Source organism: Neovison vison, chromosome 5 (assembly GCF_020171115.1).
Source record: "Neovison vison isolate M4711 chromosome 5, ASM_NN_V1, whole genome shotgun sequence".
Taxonomy (NCBI): domain Eukaryota; kingdom Metazoa; phylum Chordata; class Mammalia; order Carnivora; family Mustelidae; genus Neogale; species Neogale vison.
Genome location: NC_058095.1, coordinates 138,036,780 through 138,057,352, shown reverse-complemented (window position 1 = coordinate 138,057,352; position 20,573 = coordinate 138,036,780). Strand labels below are relative to the sequence as shown.

The following is a 20,573-nucleotide window of genomic DNA, read 5'->3' as shown; positions in this document are numbered from 1 at the left end:
ACATCTTGCACTTAACGCAAAGGCATCGGGCCAACAATCTCAGAGAATCCAAGTAAGATCTAGGATTTTGCTTCAAATCTACCATTTTCTGGTCATTTATCTTCTCTGGATCTGAATGTCTTTATCGGTGAAAGGAGAGGCCTGCATAAAAACCCCTAAGATTCTTTCTAGTTCTTAAAGTTTATAATTCTAAGAATTTGGGGGGGGGGCGTTAGACTGTCCCAGGTCACAGGGACCTGGCTACCAAGAAGCCAAGGCACAGATTAAGCACAAAGTCAATGGGCCATATAATCTTTGTTTTTTCCTATTAGAGTAATGGCAACATTACTTAACAATTTTGGCCAAATGACATCTATTTAGAACATGATTTTTCAACAAAAAGAAACGGTGTTCGTAGAGCAGAGGGAAAGGATAGTTTCTGGCCTTAAACCATTGTATTATAATTAGAAGTGATGTCTGGGAATTGGCCTGGCATCAGTTTGGACCTAAAGAGAGTTCTCATCAGCCCATATTTTTAACAATATTACTTAGATGTGTGCGTGTGTGTGTGTGTGTGTATGTATCTGTGCACCTATTCGCAAACATTAGTAAACAAAACAGGTATGTTATACTATGATCCTATGCATAAATATATGAATTAAACTGTAAGGATATGCTTTAGAATTTTTTTAAACATTTTATTTATTTCTTTGACACACACACACAGAAATCACAAGTAGGCAGAGAGGCAGGCAGAGGGAGAGAGGGAAGCAGGCTTCCCACTGAGCAGAGTCCGATGCAGAACTCGATCCCAGGATCCCGAGATCATGACCTGAGCCGAAGGCAGAGGCTTAACCCACTGAGCCACCCAGGTGCCCTTGCTTTAGAATTTAATAGCAATGACCACACAGCATAGAAAGATGAGGCATAAATACGAGGAACTTTTTCCCCTATTATTTTATATATTTATAAATGGCTTAATTTTCTTCAGAGAAGCGATTTTTATAATTAGCAAAAAAGCAATGTGGTCTTCCATTTTGCAGTGAAAAACAAGTAAAGACAGTGTTTAAAACAGCCTGAGTCTATAGCTAAAGAAAATACTACCTTCTGTGGAAGAGTCACCTAGTACCAGATACTAGAGATAAATTAGACACAATCTCTGCCCTCCAAAAAACAGTCTGTTGTGGAGGCAAACACAGGAACAACCAACTATAGTATGATGTGATCACAACAGAAATAACTATATGGACAAACTACAACAACAGCACTGAGGAGCTGCGACAATGTTAGTGAATGTGGAAAAAGAGGCTGGGAATACTCTAGATTTTAACATTCTACTTAAAACGTAGGTTACAATTTTTCAAACTTACTTGGTGACTAAATATTAACACCAATCACCAAGGTGGTTAATGAGAAATGAATTTGTTCCATTAGCAATGGAAAAAAAAATTTTAAAAATATGTTTTCAACATGTCTCCCCGCTGCACTGTTTTCAGGGATGGATGTGGGAGACAGAACATTCTCAGTCCTACATCCTACTCAGAGGGTGGGTATGATAGGTCCTAACATACCATCTTAGGTATCAGTGAGGTGAGAACAGGGAATGGGCTAGGTGAGACTAGGAAGAACGCAGCAGGACCCGGGAAAGGTGAAACTTGAATGGCAGTGGTAATGAATGACCTGGAGTTTTCTCATTCTGAAGTTTCAGATCTACACCCTGGGACAGGAACAATGCTTTAGCAAAATATGTAAGCTTGACCCCATAAAAATATCACTTCAAGTAGCCAGAAAATAACCAAACCAGATGACTGTATGCCAAGCATTTTGAAAAAGTGGTTAATAACCAGACAAGCGATGTGACTATTTTGCCTTATTCTCCAATTCCAAACACACAATGGCCTCCAATTCTCAGGAAATTACATTTTGAACCGTTTGTTAGAATTCTCACTGTTGTCTGAGAGACAGTTTTGAACTGGACGTGGCCTTCTTTAGGTGAATTCCTAGCTGGTCCAGTCTCATTATTGTGTTTCTTTGAAACATGATCTTAAGCATACATTGATCTCATTTAATACACACACACACACACACACACACACACACACACACAATTTACTAAAAAGGAACCTAAGAAGCAAAGGGGTTAAATAAATTGTCTGAAGCCAGTAGAGCCAGGAAGTTGTTGGGGCAGGGAATTCTGCCCTCCCCATGCAGGTCCAGAACCCCTTTCCACTGACCACGTGCTTCTTGTGATCATACTGTCTCTTTTTCCGTAAAGATTACCAAAAGTCGTCCCATTGGTTTGTTTCTAGATCTGGCGACTCACAGATTGTATTTGTTTGCATAACTTAATCACACTGGCTCTTTCTCACTTTAAGTCAGCTGCTGTTAAATTTCAAATCTGCTCTATTCAAGATTGAGGTAGGAACTTTTTAGAGTTTTTCTTTTTCGCTGGGAGGAAATGCTGACTTAGAACCTCACGCACGGTCCTTCCGAGTTCTACAGCACAAGGATACATATCTTATTCAACATGCACCTGAAACGAAGGCTTTAAACGCTTGTGCACGTGCTTTCCGGGAGTGTGGACGGCTGGCACTATTTGCAGCATTCTCACTGGTGGGTGTAAATCAGTCTGAGGCTCAGACCCTTAAGTCTCTGTTAGAAAGCACAGAAGGACCAACGAAAAGCATGTCTTCAGGGAAAGTTGTGATAAAATGTAACCTGTCTCGGAAACAGATCAAGAGACAATCACTCTTTGTTGCTTTTAAGTGACATTACATCATTTCAGGATGGAAAAAGACCGGAGAGAGACAAAGTTGTTTCGAAAATTAAAATGTATAGATAACATCTTTTCCCGTCCTGTTTAGACTGCGCCTTGTGTTTGCAGACTGTGTAGGGTTTAATTTTTAGACGGGGAAACTCTCCCCCCCACCCTTCCGCCCTCTGGGAAAAGGCTAGGTATTTAAAATCGCCTTCCCCATCTTCCTCCAGGCTCCGCGCTTTCTCCTTTAAACTTTCAGGATCCTCCACGGATGCCTGTAATATACAGCCTTCCTTCCCATTCTCAAGAATCTTGCAGCTCCCCAACACGGGAATTCTTTTTTCTTTTCTTTTCTTTAAATGAAAGTAAGGAGGGAAGGGAGGAAAGGGAGGGAGAGTGGGAGGGAAGGAGGAAGGAAAGAAAGACAAGCCCTGGCGACCGCGCGTTTCGAAAGCGCGTTTTCGTTTCCTCTCCCGGCGGGCTATGGCCCTGCCGGGCTGCCGTAGCCGGCCTCGCGCGGCCCCAGACGCGGCGAGAAGCCGCCGTCGGCGGGACTTCCGTGTTGGCGGGATTCTGAACGCTGCCATGGCTCAGACTGTGCAGAACGTTACATTGTCGCTCACTCTGCCCATCACGTGCCACATTTGCTTGGGGAAGGTAATGGGTGATTCTGGGCACTAATACGAAACAGGGTCGGGTATGAAGTCGCCCTCCGGAGCCCTGGGCGGTCTCCGTGTGTGGCGGGGACGGGGCGTGAGGCGCCGAGATGTATGCAGACGCTGACCAGCGTTTTCCTCAGGCAGCGGGAGGCCGCGTCCTGGGGGACGGAGGGAGCGCGTCGTGATGACTAGGTTCATCCGTGTGCCTTTTGGAGGAGGATGACAGCGGCCTGGGGTCTGGAGGGAGGGCGGCCAAGCGGCTCTGCGTCCGCCGGCGGCCTCACGGGGCCGACTCCGGCGTCGAAGGAGGCCTCGTCGGAGAGGGATCACAATGGTGTTTTACGCCCCTGTGCCACCCGTGTGGCGTGTAGTGAAGCGCATTGAAGCACGTTTCCTGGGAGCCTTGCCTAGGATTCCTTAGACCCCTGCGCGAGTGTTCCTGTCCTTGGGCCTGCCCGCAGTGCTAGCTGGGGAGTCTTGAACGTTTCCAACCTCCTTCCCTTTGCTTAACCCAGCCTTTAGAGTGGCCTTTGCTCTGGGTTCAAAATGTGAAAAGTAAATAGTACCCGCCCCTGAGTGGTGTTTAAAATGAGAGGCATGGTCTTTTTTTCCCCCAGAACGGATCAGCCTTGAGCTAGAATACCCTCTCTTTGTGTGGCAGAAGGTGCCGGCTGTGTTTGTGAAACTAGGTAGGAGAGAGTCCTTCTGAGTTAGAAACGGGATTTTGAAGGTTTCTAAAGCAATCGCCGGCCCTTCCGTTTCCGTTTGTGCCTCCCATTTGGCTTTTAAAAGAGCATTTCTTTAACGCAGAGATCAAGAAAGGAGAAGATACTGTATATGAACAATGAGCTTTTTCTCCACCCGGAATTATTATTATTATTATTTACGTTTGTGATGTGTCTGTGTTTACCCTAAAATGCAGACTGAAACTACAGCCACCTACTCAGAATTGAGACGTACAGACTTCATAGAGCAAACATTTGAGTGCCAGCCAGCATGGCTCTCTGCCTTAGGTCTTTGGGGTTCTGTGTGAAATTTACTGAGTTCAAGGAGTAGGAAGTCAGGCTTGGAAGCAACTGATAACTTGATATTCCTCAGAATGAAATGCCAAGGAAATAGCAGATGTGCTGTGAAGGTATATAGGGGATGGCTTGATCAATTCTGACTGGAGAAATCCAGGATGGCTGCATGGAGGTGGTATTTGAGCTGGCATTTGCTGCCACTGCCTTGCTTACATAGCTGGGAGGAGGAGGTGATGTTTGTGTTTGCTAGTTTACATTTGGATTCTGGTATGAAGTTCCCACCAGCATATGTTAAATTCTGAGTAAATATACTCCCAGCAGTAGCATTAAAAGCTGATAGAAACATCTTGGGAAATAATTTTTACGTGGCCTCAGTTCTATGCTTTTATCTAGTTTCCATTACTTAATAGGCCCTTTTGTAGTTGTGTTGAAAATGTGTTCTGCCTGGTTGATTTTGCATATCTATGCTTTTTGTGTGTAACAGAAATGATACTAGTAGAGTATAGTGCTTTGTAGATTACAGAATGCTTTTGTATGTATTTAAGTACTTCATTAATTCCTATCACCAGTGCTGTGAGACAGATAGGCTGTTTGCCCCACACCCACCCTGCTTTTTAAATATCAGAAAATTAAGGCTTATAGTCTATAGTTTCAACCTCTATCATTATCATTTGTGTCTTCAGTGGATTTCTTCCTAAAAACTCACGAGAGCAGACCTCTTTGGGATCTCCTTCCTTCCCTCCCTTCCTTTCTCTCTTTTTTCCCCTACATTTGTTAGCAGTGTTCTAAAATGAAATCTTCAAATAAAAGATGAACGATTTATAAACTGTCATCTAACGGTGTAGTAGTTGAAGGCCTGAGTTCTATGTTCAGACTGCGTAAGTTCTAGCTTCTTCCATTTACTAGCTACATGACCTTATACAACTTACTAAACCTCTTTCAGAGCAGTGTCCTCATCTGTAAGATGGGAATGGTTAATAGTAGCAACATCTTTCCTTGCATTTGGGGATGAGTATATCAAGTAATTCATGTTAGTGTTTAGCATAAGGTCTGGGACATAATAATATTCAATGAATGGTTACCTTTAGTGTGGGTGCTGAGACAGGCCCTCATATAAGGAAACCAGCCTTTCAAGTAACTGTTCTTTCCATTTGCTTTCTGAGGCCGTGCACTCACTTGATGAAGATTTGCTTTCCTAATGGCGTGATACCTGTTTGTTCTGGAAGTTGCCACAGTACATCCTGAGGTTTTAACTGGTTCCATATAACAGTTGCTTTTTGTATATTTAAAGCAAATCTGATATGCGTGGGTCATTTACCCTCCCCACATACTGGAATTCGTGGGGGGGTATGGGGGTACTGGAGATAGCATAATCTGGGGTAGTAAGTACCATGTTCCCATTGTTACTTCCACCTCCCTGACACAGCATCTGCAGCCAACCTGAGATCTACCTTAAGGTCCTTTGTGCCTAGCCCTCACACAGATAACCATTCTTTTGCCACCCTCATTATTTGTCCCAAAATCTCACTATCAGCAAGATCCTTTTCTTTTGCTTATTCAGCAGAATTAGGGACCATTATCCCTGAAAGGTCACAGTAAAGAAAAAAAATGCATATTACTTTAAAGGAGAAAGTGGGGGTAGGAGAGATCTCAAATCTAAATAGAAAATATAGATGCTTAGTGGGATGGGGAAGAACGGAGAGGTAAAGAAGTAGTAGAGATAGCCTAAGTATGCACATTGCCAATACTTTACCTTTTGTATTTATAAATATACTTAAAATTAGACAGTTTAGACATCTTGAATTTTCTGCCTGTCTCTACCTCAGTCTTAAAGGTGGATTCTCTGCCCAACAATGTTTAGGAACCTTGCCAATATCATAAGAGCTCTGTGTGGCTTGAAGAATGTAGGTATACATCCTGTGGGATGAGTTTTGTGTAACACATTTTCTTGCCTGTTCCTCCTTAATTTTTTCCCTTTGCCTTGGGCAAGTGGGCCAGCAAGCAGAAATATAGAATCATCTAGTTCAGGATATCTGTTAAATGACATTTTGATCCTGGCACCAGATTGCTACAGACCAGTTTATCTCTAGATAATTTCAGTCATTTGTTTCTTCAGCTAGGATTCATGCTGTGAAATCAAATGATTGTTGCATGTAGTACCTTTGTTGACTTTGTCTGCATTTTTCCATGAATGACATGTCTCCCCATGTGGCCCCTAGTTAGTTTTATGAAAGGATGTAGGAGGTTCTGTAGTGAAGTGCCAAGCAGCTAGACTTATGATGGTGTTTAACATTAGCATATTGTATTGTTATTCCTCACTTGAGTATGAGTTCAGTTTGGGATACCAGACTTTAAAATAAATATAAATAAGTGAGAGTATTTTGAAATCATTTGGAAAGGAGTTGAAATTGAGGTTTAAATATAAGTGGAATTTATAAATATAAATTGAGTTTGAATATAAGTGGAATTGTGTTGGCATGAATGGACATAATAGTGAATCTTTTTTGTTGTTGCTGTTTATTTGACAGGGCTGGGGAGGGGGTGCGGGGGGGACACAAGCAGGGGAGAGGGAGAAGCAGGCTTCCCACCAAGTGGGGAGCCCAATGTGGGACTCAGTCCCAAGAACCTGGGATTATGACCTGAGCTGAAGTCAGAGGTTTAACAGTCTGAGCCACCTAGGCACCCTAATAGCAAATCTTTAAATGTAAACTCTTTCATTTAGAAGGGAATCAAGCTTTATGTCACTCTGCAATATTAAGATTTATACTTTTGTAAGGGTAAGCTCTCTGGCTGCAATAATCTGAGATGAAATCAGCTTCCTTCGATTGTGGGGTGTCTGTTTCTTATAGAGTCCAGTAATAGGGTGGACTGTTTCCAGCTAAGAGTACCACAAGAAGAATCTACCCCCCCCCCCCAGGGAGGACTTCTTGTCTTGCTTTCCACCCATATTATTGATTAAAATTGTTAACAAGGTAAGGCTAGGTACAAAGCTTTATGCAACTTAGAGTCCTCATTCTAGGTTGACTAAATTTATTCATCAGAGTTCATCAGAGGCTGGTGATTGGCCAGCATGTTATCAGCCTCAGTACACTGAGCCCACATTGGAGTCCTGATTGCCTCTTAGTTCCCAGGAGTGGATTTAAGAACAGCCTTGTACATAACTGTCACAAGTAATTTGCTTTGAAAAAAGCCACATGGACTACATTTTTCTCTTTTCCAAATTAAGTTTAAAGAATGCAGACACTTTAAAAAATGTATAATAATGTTGTGGGTTTTTAAACATACTTAGAGCATAAGAGAAAATGAACTTTAAAAAAGTGTTGATATATCGTAGTAATTTTAAAGTTGGTATGTAATAGCTGGCATGCTTACTAAACAAATAAGATTCCTGAAAGCATTCTAAGGAGGGATAAAGGTGGGGCAAAATGTATTACCTTTTGTTTTACCTAGACAGAAATGGTGACCTGGACCAATAGGCATTTAAGGAACTTAGTTCTCAGGATCACACAGTTTTAAAGTTCTAGGACCAAAATTTGATCCAGAGCCAAATATTTCTTGAAACATAACAAAAACAATCCAGAAGTTTTATTTTGAAAAGTTCCAAATTCCCAAATTTGGTGATAGTGGGGGAGCTATTACCATCATTTCTGTACCTCAGCCTTCTTTTTCACAGTCTTTCTAGGTCTTGTCTAATGAAGCCCATAAAATTTTGACATAGGTGCAAGAAGGAATATTCTTTGAAGAAAGATTAGCTCTAGTCTCTAGCAAAGGTGATAAAAAACAGAGGAGTTGACTTTAAGTGTAATTGCCAGGCCAGTTGGTTAAGTTGTCCTTCCCTCCCATCACCTTTATCAGTGCCCCTTTTCTACAGCCCCCACTGATCCCAAAGTCTTCATTGTAATCTTTTGCTTCTTTCAGGCATATGCCCTCTGTTTTTTTCCTCTCAGACTAGTGTTTACTATGCCTAAGGAAGAAAAATCTATTTCTTACTTGAAAGAGCACTCAATTTGCAGTTGAGTCACAATGGATGGTGCTTAAATACTGGTTCTGCTACTTACAACCTGTATTATTTTTTCCTTGAATCTCAGTTTCCATAGGTGAAAATGAATTTGACACGAACAGGGCCATGGTATTAGGGAAATTCAAGTAACTATCCTAGACCAGTGGTTCTCAAAGGGGTGGGAGTGGATTTCATCCCTCAGGGAAGATTTGGCAATGCCTAGAGATGTTTCTGATTGACTCCAGGGGTGTGCTAGTTATGTCTAGTGGGTAGAACCCTGGGATGCTGCTAGCTAAACATTCTACAATATACAGGAGAGCTCCCTACAACAAAAAGTTCCTTGGTCCAAAATACCAGTAGTGCTGAAGATGAGAAACCTTGTCCTAATAAACCAATGTATAGTAACGTCTAGTGAGTGAGTCAAGGATGATATGATTATTAGAGTATAACCCCTTTTGACTCCTCTCAGGTACTTATATTTTTTAAGAAAGTAGCTTTGGTGGTAGGGTCTCTTAAAACTGAAACATCTTAAAAGAAATGAAAACTATTCAGTAGAATTACAGATTTAGGGTTAATCTTTCTGCACCTGGGACTGCCCCTCAGGCCCAGTCCAGTGAGAAGAGCCCACTTTTTATATCTTGCTTTCTCTTCTCTCTCTCCTCCTCCTCACCAGCCTCAGGGTGTATTACCCTAGAATATCATTTTGATGTGTTTACTCCAGATGAGTTTGGAAATTGTACTTGTCACTTGCCGTTGTCATCAGTATTTTTATTTCATAAGAATACTGTTTTATTGCCACAGACCTCATTGAGAGTAAATTGGATATAAAGTCTAATAACGGGCAACTTACGACTATTTCTGCATCTCAGGAAGATTATATTAAGAAAAATTATGTGCGTGTTTGGGTATTGTATATCCCAGGATCTGGGTAGAGGAAGAGGGGTGGACAGGAATTGAGGGAAGGCTAGATTCTTTGTATTTTGCTCCTGTAAGTTATAGTCAAATAAATAATAAGTCATTTGTTTTGGTAGTTATTTCTTCTTTATAGATTTTTTTTCTCCTAAGCTAAATTTAAACCATTATTTAGAAATTGTCATCTGAGGGCACCTGGGTGGCTCAGTGGGTTAAGCCTCTGCCTTCGGCTCAGGTCATGATCTCAGGGTCCTGGGATCGAGTCCCGCATTGGGCTCTCCGCTCAGCAGGGAACCTGTTCCTCCTCCTCTCTCTCTCTGCCTGCCTCTCTGCCTACTTGTGATCTCTCTGAAAATAAATAAATAAAATCTTAAAAAAAAAAAAGAAAAGAAAAGAAAAGAAATTGTCATCTGGTAAGTACTTGGTCCAAAGAAATTAATTAGTCAGCTGTTTTAAAACTCCAACACAATGACAGTGACAATACCAGGTATCAGACAGTGAAAATGATTCTTCTGTGTTGGTATTACCAATGGTCTTAGCGGAGAGAGCTAAGTAATCTGCCTGTGGTTGTTCTTCTTTAGAATTTGGCGTATTAAATGGGAAGGTTAAACTTCTGCTTTTTCAGTTTTGTAGTGGCCATTGACTTTTTTGCTTCCTGAGATGCTTTTAGGAACATTATTTCAGCCTTTCATTTTAATACATCAGAATTCACTTTTAGAGTGTGCAAGGCATTATATCAAGTGCTATTGGTGCATACAAAGATGAGGATGCTCATCCGCTGCCCCCAAGGAGCCTGAAATCTAATAGGGAAGCAGGATGTAAGCAACTTTCTAAGTACTGTTCAGAAAGAAATGAACATTAAATCAGTGCAGAAAGAATACCCTTATGAAAATCAGACAAAGACCCAGTTAATTCTAAAAAGGATTAATGAAGGCATTTTAGAAGAGGTAGCATTTTATTTTCATCTTAAAAGGTAGAAGGGATTCTATTTTGATGGAGATTCTATTTTGATGGGGAAGCTTGAGACCAGGAGGTTATGTCAACCTAAGAAATGAGAGCACAATAAAAAGGAGCCTCCCCTGTTCCTATTAATTTGGTGAACATCAAGTAGATCTGTGTGGTTGAAGTGTAGGTTATATCAAGTATTGAAATAGAACATCAGTATTGAAATAGCAGATGAAAGAGCTGTTTACGAACCAGATTATGCTTTGAATGCTATGCTTAGAATTGTGAACAGGGAAAAATCATTGCTGTTTTGCAGGAGAGCAGTGAAAGCTGCTAATTCCTATTTTAGAAAGATAGCTCTGGTATCAGTAGGAAAGGTGGACAGGGGCTCAGTTGGTTAAGCGTCTGTCTTCAGCTCAGGTCATTGATCCCAGGATTCTGGGATCAAGTCCTGCTTCAGGCTCCTTGCTCAGTGGGGAGCTTGTTTCTCCCTCTCCCTCTGTCCTTTCCCCATGATTTTGTGCATACTCTCTCTCTCTGACAAATAAATAAATAATCTTAAAAAAAAAGAAAGAAAGAAAAAGGTGGACAGAAGTGAATATTTGGAAGCCAGGAAGCTTGCGTGGGAGGAGATCATTGCTCTAAATCCATGGGCAAAAGAATGAGAACCTGAACCCATTATTGAAGTGAAGATGGAAAGGAAGGGATACATGACAGGTAAAAGTAAAAGCAAAAAACATTTAGAGGTAGATTTGCCAAATTTTGACAATTCTGGGATATAATTTTTCCACATTATAACTTTTTTGAAACCTGGCTGTATCTTACAAGTGATGGCATCTTGCATTTGTAATTGGCAGCATTTTTCATTCTTTTTTCTTGTGGTACAGAAAATATTGGTGCATCTTAAAATCTCTGGGCACTTAGACTTGTTATATGATACCAGGATTTGGTGACCAACTGGATGGTGAGGCTAAATAAAAAGGGTCAGTCAGAGAGAGCGCTGGGTATTTTAGTTAAAATAAGGAGGTGGGGGTGCTATTAACTTGAATAAGGAGTGGAGGAGGCAAAGTTCAGGTTTGGACATATTATGATTGAGGAAGCTACAAGAGCCTTACATGGAGTTGGCTCCAAGGCACAGATACAGTAATACTGATACCTTCTCTTTTCCTTCTCTCTCTCTCTCTTTTTCTTTTCTTTTTTTTTTTTTTTTTGAGGGATTGCTATCTGGAACCCTCTGTGTTTTTATCTTTACGTTATTAAATCTTAATGCCTGGATGAAAAGTATACTAAGCCACTATCATCAGAGACAAACCTATGCTCATTGTAACTAAAAGGCTTACTCAAGGTCGAACAGCTCAAGTGGAGAGGTGGAGTTAGCCCCAGGTTTGTGTCTCAAAGCTTAAGCTCTGCCACTTACTGAGGTCCAGTTACAGAGGGTTCTCAGGAGTTGTCATAGAAAAGATGTTAACATCATGTGATACATGAGATTAAGAGAGGAAATAGAACTATGCCAAATGAGATGGCCCAGGAAAAAAACATTAAAGAAAGCAGCTGTACCACCTCCGGTATTTTGACGCTAAGCATCTTACTCTGATCCTCTTTTCATCATACCTACTCTCCAGCCTTACTTCAGCCTTATCAAGACCAGTTCGTTGACTCCATGAATATCAGTTTTTCATTGTCATCATTACCACTCATATACTCATGTCCCTTGTTAGCCATGGTCGTTTATTATCATCAGTCCCTTTTCTCTCTCTTTCTCCTTCGCAAAAATCCAGCTCTGAGTGAACCCATCTATTTATTTGCTTCCTGCCTGAAACTGAATAGGTAAGAATTGGTAAGAAAAATACACACCTGTGTTAATTGGTTTTTGTTTATAATAAAAATTGCAGATCTCAAATAGGAACTCAACAGTGTTTGACAATCCTGCTATATTGTAAATTACTAGTAAATTTACTTTCTTGCTTTTCAAAATAGCTGCTTTATTCTATTTTCTCAAGTTGATATTGATACTCACTTCTCACTTTCAGCTGGTAACTTTCCTCATATTTAATGATTAAAATATAAGCAGTTGGAGTAGTTAGAACATGAGTTCTCTCATTTTTCCATCAACAGATCTTCTAACCCCTCTACATTTGTTCTGACACCCTTGGCCTTCCCTTTTGTTACAATGAAAGACAGATCCTCAGTCCCTTAAAAGCCAAAACCTCTGCTTTGTGCATTGGATTTTATTCCCTCTTGACTTTTTAGGGACTTTGCTGCCTATGGTTCTAATCCTTCCTCTTCTTCCTCCATCATTAATATCCCCTCTTAACTGTATCATTCTCATTGGCATCTCTTACCACGATCTTAATTCTTACGCTCACTCCTTCACAGCAGAACATGAAGAATTGTCTATGTTCTCTGTTGTCACTGTCTCTCAGCCTTCAGTCAAGTTTCCATTCTTACCATTTACTGAAACAGTAAATTGTCAGTAAGATCACAATGACTTCCATATAATTAAATCCCATAGTCATTTCTGTGTCCATATCAAGCTCATTTTTTCTTTCTTTCCTCCCCTCCCCTCCCCTTCTTTCCCTTTCCTTTCCTTTTCTTTCCCAGGCTGCATGCTCAGTGAGGAGCCTGACATGGGGCTTGATCTCATAACCCTGAGATCATGACTTGAGCTGAAATCAGGAGTCTGACCCTTAGTTGCCTGAGCCACCCAAGCTCATTCTCCTATTATTTGACATGCTTGGCCACTGTCTTCCTCTTGGAAGTCTCTTTTCTTGCCTTCTGTAAGACCATGTTCCTGTCCTCGAGCACAGTCCCCTCCTTCTTAGTTCACTTTGCTGGCTGTTCCTCTTTTTCCTTCTTCTGCTTGATAGAATGCCTTGTCCACAGCTACTCTGCCCATGGAGGGCTGTCCTCTAGTCCTGTTGATTTAAATGCCATCATTTTTTTATGCTGGTGATTCTCAGACCTTCTCTTCCTCCATCTTTCCCACCTTATTTAATGATAGCAGCAACCACTGAGTTATCCAAACCCATTTCTTAGATTGGGGAGATATTTAACCTTTGTTGTGGAAGCAGTTTCATAGAAAATACTGATTGCCTTTAAATGTGCTTCTAATGAGAGAAGCCTGTAAGAAGCAGGAGAGCATCTTGAATCTTTCCAAATGTGCACAGTTTTATGTTTTGACCATTGGCTTTCACCCATTTTAGATCAGTTCATGACTTTAAAAATAAATTAATTAATTGATTGATTAAATCACTGCTCTAAAAGTCCCAGGAAATAACTTTTCTTTCTTTAGTTGAATTTTTTGATTTAGGGGTACACATACTTCTAGGAGTATTATAGTAATTTAGGGTGTGTGTGTGTGTGTGTGTGTGTGTGTTGCAGGAAGCTATAGGATAGATTTGGCAGTATCTTTCTGGTACTTAGTTTGAGAAATTTTTTGTTCTTAAAACATTTCATGACTTGGCGCGCCTTGGTGGCTCAGTGGGTTAAAGCCTTTGCCCTTGGCTCAGGTCATGATCCCAGGGTCCTGGGATCAAGCCCCTCATCAGGCTCTCTGCTCAGCAGGGGGCCTGCTTCCTTCTCTCTCTCTGCCTGCCTCTCTGCCTACTTGTGATCTCTGTCCATCAAATAAATAAATAAATTCTTAAAAAAAAAAGGCATTTCATGACTGAAGATGAAATGAAAACACCCACAAATATATATTGGTGAGCTTGGACAAATTACATGAGTTTTAGGAAAAAAACAGAACCTGTAAAGGAAATTTGGACTTGTCTGCCTCTTGAGACTCTGACCAGGAATACCTTCTAGATAAGCATTCAGTCCTTGCTGTAGGTAGGAGCACTTTGGAAGAAGAGCATGGGAAGCTGTCCTTCATGGTCTTATTCATTTATTCATTCATTCATTCAGATTAGTTGAACTGAATGAATTAGAATTGGTTTTTCCATAAGGAAGTCTAATTTCATGCTGAATCATCTTTTCTGTTTAGTTTTCTTATGTTAACGTTCATAATCAAGGGAGCATCTTAGTGTTTGGAAAGCTAGGCTAAGACCATGGAGTTCTTTACAGTGAGACTTAAAATGATTTCCTGCCTTTCATGGATCGCCATACATCTGTGATTTCTTTGAAAGTAGAGCCCCCTTTCAAATTAATGAATACTCATTATCTTTCTGAGACAGACATAGAGCAGCACAAGCGTTTTCTCTGGAGAAAGTGCTTTGTGACCCAGCAATTGCACTCCTAGCTATCTACCTCAAAGATACAGATATAAGGGAAAAGAAGGGCACTTGCGCCCTAGTGTTCATAGCAGCAATTTCCGCAATAGCCAAACGGTGGATGGAACTGAGATGCCCTTCAGCAGATAAATGGATAAAGAAGATGTGGTCCATATATACAATGGAATATTACTCAGTCATCAGAAAGGATGAATACCCACCATTCTCATTCACATGGATGGAACTGAGGGGATTATGCTAAGTCACATGTCAAGCAGAGAAAGATAACTTATATAGTTTCAATCATATGTGGAACATAAGGAATAACACGGAGGACCGTAGGGGAAGAGAGGGAAGATTGAAGGGGTTGAAATCAGTGAGGGAGACAAACCATGAGAAACTCTGGACTCCAGGAAACAAATTTACAGTTTCAGAGGAAAGGGATTGGGGGATGGGATGGCCAGATGATGGGTATTAAGGAGGGCACGTGTTGTGATGAGCTCTGGGTGTTATATGCAACTAATGAATCACTGAACACTACATCAAAAACTAATGATGTATTATATGGTGGCTAAGTGAACATAATAAAAAAAAAATAAGTAGTTTGTGGTGGTTCTTTCTCTTCTCCCAGTACTTTTTGTTTCTGTTTTTTTCTTAATCTTCTGATCTCTAGTGTAGAAGGACTGTAAAATGGCATTTTTATAATAATAAAAATGAACAGGAAAATATTGAAAATGCTATAATGTGTTTTGAGTCCCACAGTAACATTACCTTGTGAATCAAGTGAAAACCTACTAAACATTTCCATGTCATTTTCGTTTTTATTTTAAAATTTTTGCTACTTGAAGAACATTAAGTTATTATTACCTCCGGCAGTTCCCTAACTAATTAATGTTAAATACTGTCTTAATAGCATTTACTTAATCTGATGAGTTTTTATTGAGTACCTACTGTGTACTAGGTTGTCTTCTAGGCATCAGAGATTTAGGAATGAATGAAATGAAGGAACTTCTTGTTCTCATGCAGCTTCCTTTCTAATAGGAGAGATAGACATTAAATGTGTAAACAAACAATATCAGGTAGAAAACTAAGATAACTTCTTTCTTCTATTTTGTCTTACGAAACAACTAGACACAGTCAGAACACCTAGTTAATCCTGACCGAACCATCTGGTTTCTTCACAGTTTGGTTTCCTTATTTGTGAGGTGTACTGTGTTTACCTCACAGGACTCTTTAAAACATGGAGAAAATACATGTGAAAGCCCTTTGTAAAATATAAGACTATATAAATGTATTAGTATTTGTGGTTATATAAATGGAGTCAACGATTTTTATATTTAGTATATGTCATTATTTCTGTCAGCATTGTTTGCTGTTTAAGTTATAAACCAGTGTTTTTATAAATCCTGAACAATTTCCTTTTAAAACACCTACTCTGCTATACTCTAAACCTATTGGGATTCTAGCTATGACTGTTGCCCTGTACTAAAAGTAATGTTTCTTTTTTCAAAGGTACGCCAGCCTGTCATATGCATCAACAACCATGTATTTTGTTCAATTTGTATCGATTTGTGGTTGAAGAATAATAGCCAGTGTCCAGCTTGCAGAGTCCCCATCACGCCTGAAAATCCTTGCAAAGAGATTATTGGTAAGGGCCTATTTTATAAACACACAAAAACGGATTTGAAACAGTCTCTAAATAGTATATATTCGGAGAAAGACTAAAATAGACAATTTTCACTGACATCATTTTGCCACTGTCATCCTGGATGGACTGGTCATTTGCATAATCTGTAAGTGAACACATGAGGGGCACAAGCCACTATGAAAAATCTTAGAGCCTTGTGGAATTAACATTATGGTAGAGGCTATGCATGTGGACTAAAATATTAATGGTTTAAAGCAGCAGATGCTAAAGGTCAAAAGAGGCCTATAGAATTCAGGCAAGGAAATTCAGCTGGGAATATCAAGAAAGGCTTCATAAAGCAGGTGGCTTCACAAGATTTAAGAGTGGATAAAATTTCAACTGGTAAAGATTAGGGAGGGCATTTCATACAGAGGAAATTGCATGAACTAAGGATTAGAAGTTGGAAAACACAAAGCAGGTTTTTAGAAATGATCAGTAGTTTAGTTTGGGTTTGACTACTGAAATAAGACTGGAAAAGTAAAGTGAGACTCTAGTGCGGAGAATCTTGAGTGATAAACTTATTCAGGGACTTGCTTTGTGGGTGAATAGAAGAGTGAAGTGAGATGATGGTTTTGAACAAGGGAGTGGCAAAATCCAAAATGTGCTTGAGGAATATTACTTGAGTGATGATATATGAGTTGGGTTGAAGGGAAGAGACACAATGTGAGTATGTCAGGTAAGAGGCTCAAACCCAGTTAAGGGAGAACATGAGTCTGTTTTATTTTTTATCCTTAACACTGAGTGCCATACCAGTGTGGGTAAAAGGGAGATAAAACTTGAACTAGAAGGTCATTGAAAAATTAAGTATTTAAAGAGCTTTTTTAGTTTTTGGATTTTATTTTGTAAGTTATAATTCTTAGATTACAGAAATTAAAATGATTTTTACTTTTTCTGCTTTAGGAAAAATTGAAAGTGAATCTGTCATTTGTATAGAAAACACTTTTCAGAAAACCTAAGAAGTGATTGTAATAATCCCAATTTAGGGAAAATGGACTTAGTAAGATTCTTATAGTGGGAATGGAAAGGAAGATATATACTAGAACAAAAGAAAAACTAGTAGGACTTTGAAACTAAGAAATCCAAAGAAGGAATCAGAGATTATTGCAAGGTTTCTTTCTTGGTACCTGGGTGAAATACGGTAAAGAAATGTTTTTCTGTTGTGAACTCTGATGATTAAAATAATTTGAATGTGTTTTCCCCAGCTTCTCCTCACGTCGCTTTTCCTGCCTTGATATCTAAGTGATATTTCATAAATTAATTCAAGTAAAATAGCTCATTTATCCTTGTACTTGGATAGAAGGTCCTGAAAAAGAACATCTGTAAAATGCCTTTGCTGTTATGATACTAAGAAGTACAAAGAAAATAACCACAGCATAGGTGAAGAGCTCTCAGGAAGAATTCATTTTAAGTATATTTGTATTGTATTACGGGCATACAGTTAATGCTGTGATTCATAATCTATCATAACTGGGTTGTTAGATTCAGTAAAAAGATGCATTAATCTTTTCATTTGTGTTACCGGTATCTAGGTACGTTTGAATACATTGGTTATAATAATATATATATCATAATATGAACTCGTGTGTGTGTGTGTGTATATAAAAGCATTGGATAATTGCTTATGTGAAATTTAAATGTAGATAATATGTTAATTGGTTAAATATAAATATAATCATTAGTATTATGATCATTTAACAGTTGTCTGGTATTCAGATTTTGCAGTAGTCCATATTTGATAATTAACAAAATATAGCCTTTTCCTTCATTGAATTTATTATAATAAGGTACACAGGTAAGTGAACACCTGTGATATTTTACTGAAGGTATTGTGGTGTTATTTGATATTTATCTTTTCTCAAGACTGAGCTAGAGAAAAGCGCTACGTGGCAGCCCCAAGTGTGTATGTAAGGGAAAGGGTAGAAATTTAGCTGGAGAACTATATAATACAATAAGAAAACCATTTATCTTTGTTTTCATACTGCCTAAATCAGAATGAAAGTTCGATTTTTTTTTTTTCCCCCTTGTAGGAGGAACAAGTGAAAGTGAACCTATGCTAAGCCATACAGTCAGGAAACACCTTCGGAAAACTAGACTTGAGTTACTCCACAAAGAGTATGAGGTAAATAGTAATTATAATTTAAAATTAGGACAGCTTTGAATTCAAGCTAAAACTGAGCTATCGGAATCCCTGGACTTTTTAGAGTAAACATCCAATGAAATCTTATTTCAGATGCCATTTTAAAAATATCTTGTTTGAGGGCCACCTGGCTGGCAGCATGTGATGCTTGATCCTCAGGGTCGTGGGTTCAAGCCCCATGTTGGCTGTGGAGCCTACTTAATATCTTATTTGATAATTTTTTTTCTTTTTCCCTTTTCTATTTCAAATAGAAGACAGGAACAAATATAAGCATTCTTTTCCCTTTTTTAATTCCATATTTGTCCTAAACAGACACATCATTTTATAAGTATTTGCTCCCTCAAGTTGGGAGAGAAAAGAAACCCTCTTGTGAAAGTCAGTCTTCTAGCCCCCACAGGACATTATGAGTGCTCTGGTAGGTAAACAGTGACTGTAACTTTCATTCCATTTTGCTTCTCTATAAATTCCCTGATAATTCTATGCCTGATTCGTTTTCGTAAAATAAATATACCTATGTCAGCTACCAGCGGAGAGATTTTGGTGTGAAAGTGTGAAATACGCTATTTTCCTTTTTTTAATGTTAATCGGTAAGATTTGTTTTTGTTTTTTTAAATAAAAATCTTGTATATTTGGGGCACCTGGTGGGCTCATTTGGCTAAGTGTATAACTTCATAGGCTCAGAGTCTTGGGATGGAGCCCCATGCAGGGCTCCCCGCTAATTGAGTCTGCTTAGCCTTCTCCCTCTGCCTCTCCCCCCAGCTTGTACTTGAGCTCTCTCTCTCTCTAGCCCAAATAATAAAATCTTTTTAAAAAATTAAGAAATCACATATATTTATGTGCCCACAACATGATGTTTTGATATACATATCCATAGTGAAGAATTGTGTCAGTCAGCTAACTAACATAGCCGTCTCTTTACCTACTTACGTTTTTGTGGTGAGAGCACCTGAAATCTACTTTGCTAGCAAATTCCAGTATTCAGTACAGTATTAACTGTATTCATCATGCTGTACGTGAGATATCTAGATTTATTTATCTTACATAACTACAACATTGTACGTATTTACCCATCTCCTTTCTCCTACCTCCCCATTTCCTCTACCTTCCCACCCTGGGTAACTACTGTTTAACTCAGCTTGTATGTATCTAGTTTTTTTAAATACCACATTTTAGTGACATCATGCAGCAGTTTTCTTTCTTGTGAAGCCAATTTGATATGGTGATGGAAATTTTCCAAATTAGCTTCATGCTAATGGAATATGTTTATTTGTTTGTTTGTTTAAAGATTTTACTTATTTATTTGATACAGAGAGAGGGAGAGTGCTCATAGGCAGGGGGAGCAGGAGAGGGAGAAGTGAGCCCAATGCAGGGCTCAATCCCAGGACCCTGGGGTCATGACCCAAGCTGAAGGCAGATGCTTTACCGACTGAGCCACCCAGGTACCCCTGGAATATGCATGGTTTTTAAGCCCAGTTGTTATTTTATGTTGATTCCAGAGGGGATATTATTAATCTCTTAATATGGAATATTTTTAAGTTAAAGTATATGCATGAAAACTGCTTTCAGTTGTTTCAAAAATATTTTGAAATAAAGTGGGGATTAAATAAATGACTGCATAAATGTTCATTCATATATGTTTGTTTATTCATTAATAAACATATTTGTTCATATTTGTTTATTCATTAATATTTGTTTACTCATTAATATATTCCAACAAAAAACTTACATTCTTATTTATAACGCTATTTAACTTGACGTGTACTGCAATTTAAAATAGTAAATAGTACTGTCTGTTAACTCTAAAATGTATTCTTACATACTTAATATTTATCATACTTAGGTATTAATCAGATTAATCCTTTAAAGAGTTCACTGGCTATTGAACTACTTGGAGTTTATTTTCTAACAACAGAATTTGTAACGACCTTAGTTTAAGATGAAATATCTATTATAGATTAGTAAATGGTATCACATAAAAGAATTCTAGACCAAATGTTTCGGAATTGGATTTAAGACAGTAAGCGGTTCCAGATGGGGAAAACTATTACTTGAAATAGTCACAGTGGTAATAGAAGAACCAGAATGCAGAAGAGTTAAAAGTAAAACTAAAAATTAACTACATGTATTCTGAGTGGAAAGTAGAAGGACATGGTATAGGGTTACACTCCTACTTCAAATGCAAAAGCAAAAATATAAACATCAAAAAAAAAAACTATTATGACCCTGATCAACACTGTTTTTTTTTTTTTAAGATTTTATTTAT

The 20,573-nt window shown here is 38.9% G+C and overlaps 1 protein-coding gene across 1 annotated transcript in view; it reads left to right on the top strand.

Annotated features, from left to right (window-relative positions):
* The first annotated feature begins 3,291 nt into the window (after nt 1-3,291).
* The window catches only part of OBI1 (ORC ubiquitin ligase 1), a 44,054-nt gene continuing 26,772 nt past the window's right edge, over nt 3,292-20,573 (top strand). Inside the window, exons 1-3 of the mRNA XM_044249925.1 lie at nt 3,292-3,394; nt 15,999-16,134; nt 18,201-18,292. Coding sequence (XP_044105860.1) covers nt 3,323-3,394; nt 15,999-16,134; nt 18,201-18,292 — 300 coding nt within the window. The 5' untranslated portion in view covers nt 3,292-3,322. The remainder of the gene's footprint in view (nt 3,395-15,998; nt 16,135-18,200; nt 18,293-20,573) is intronic.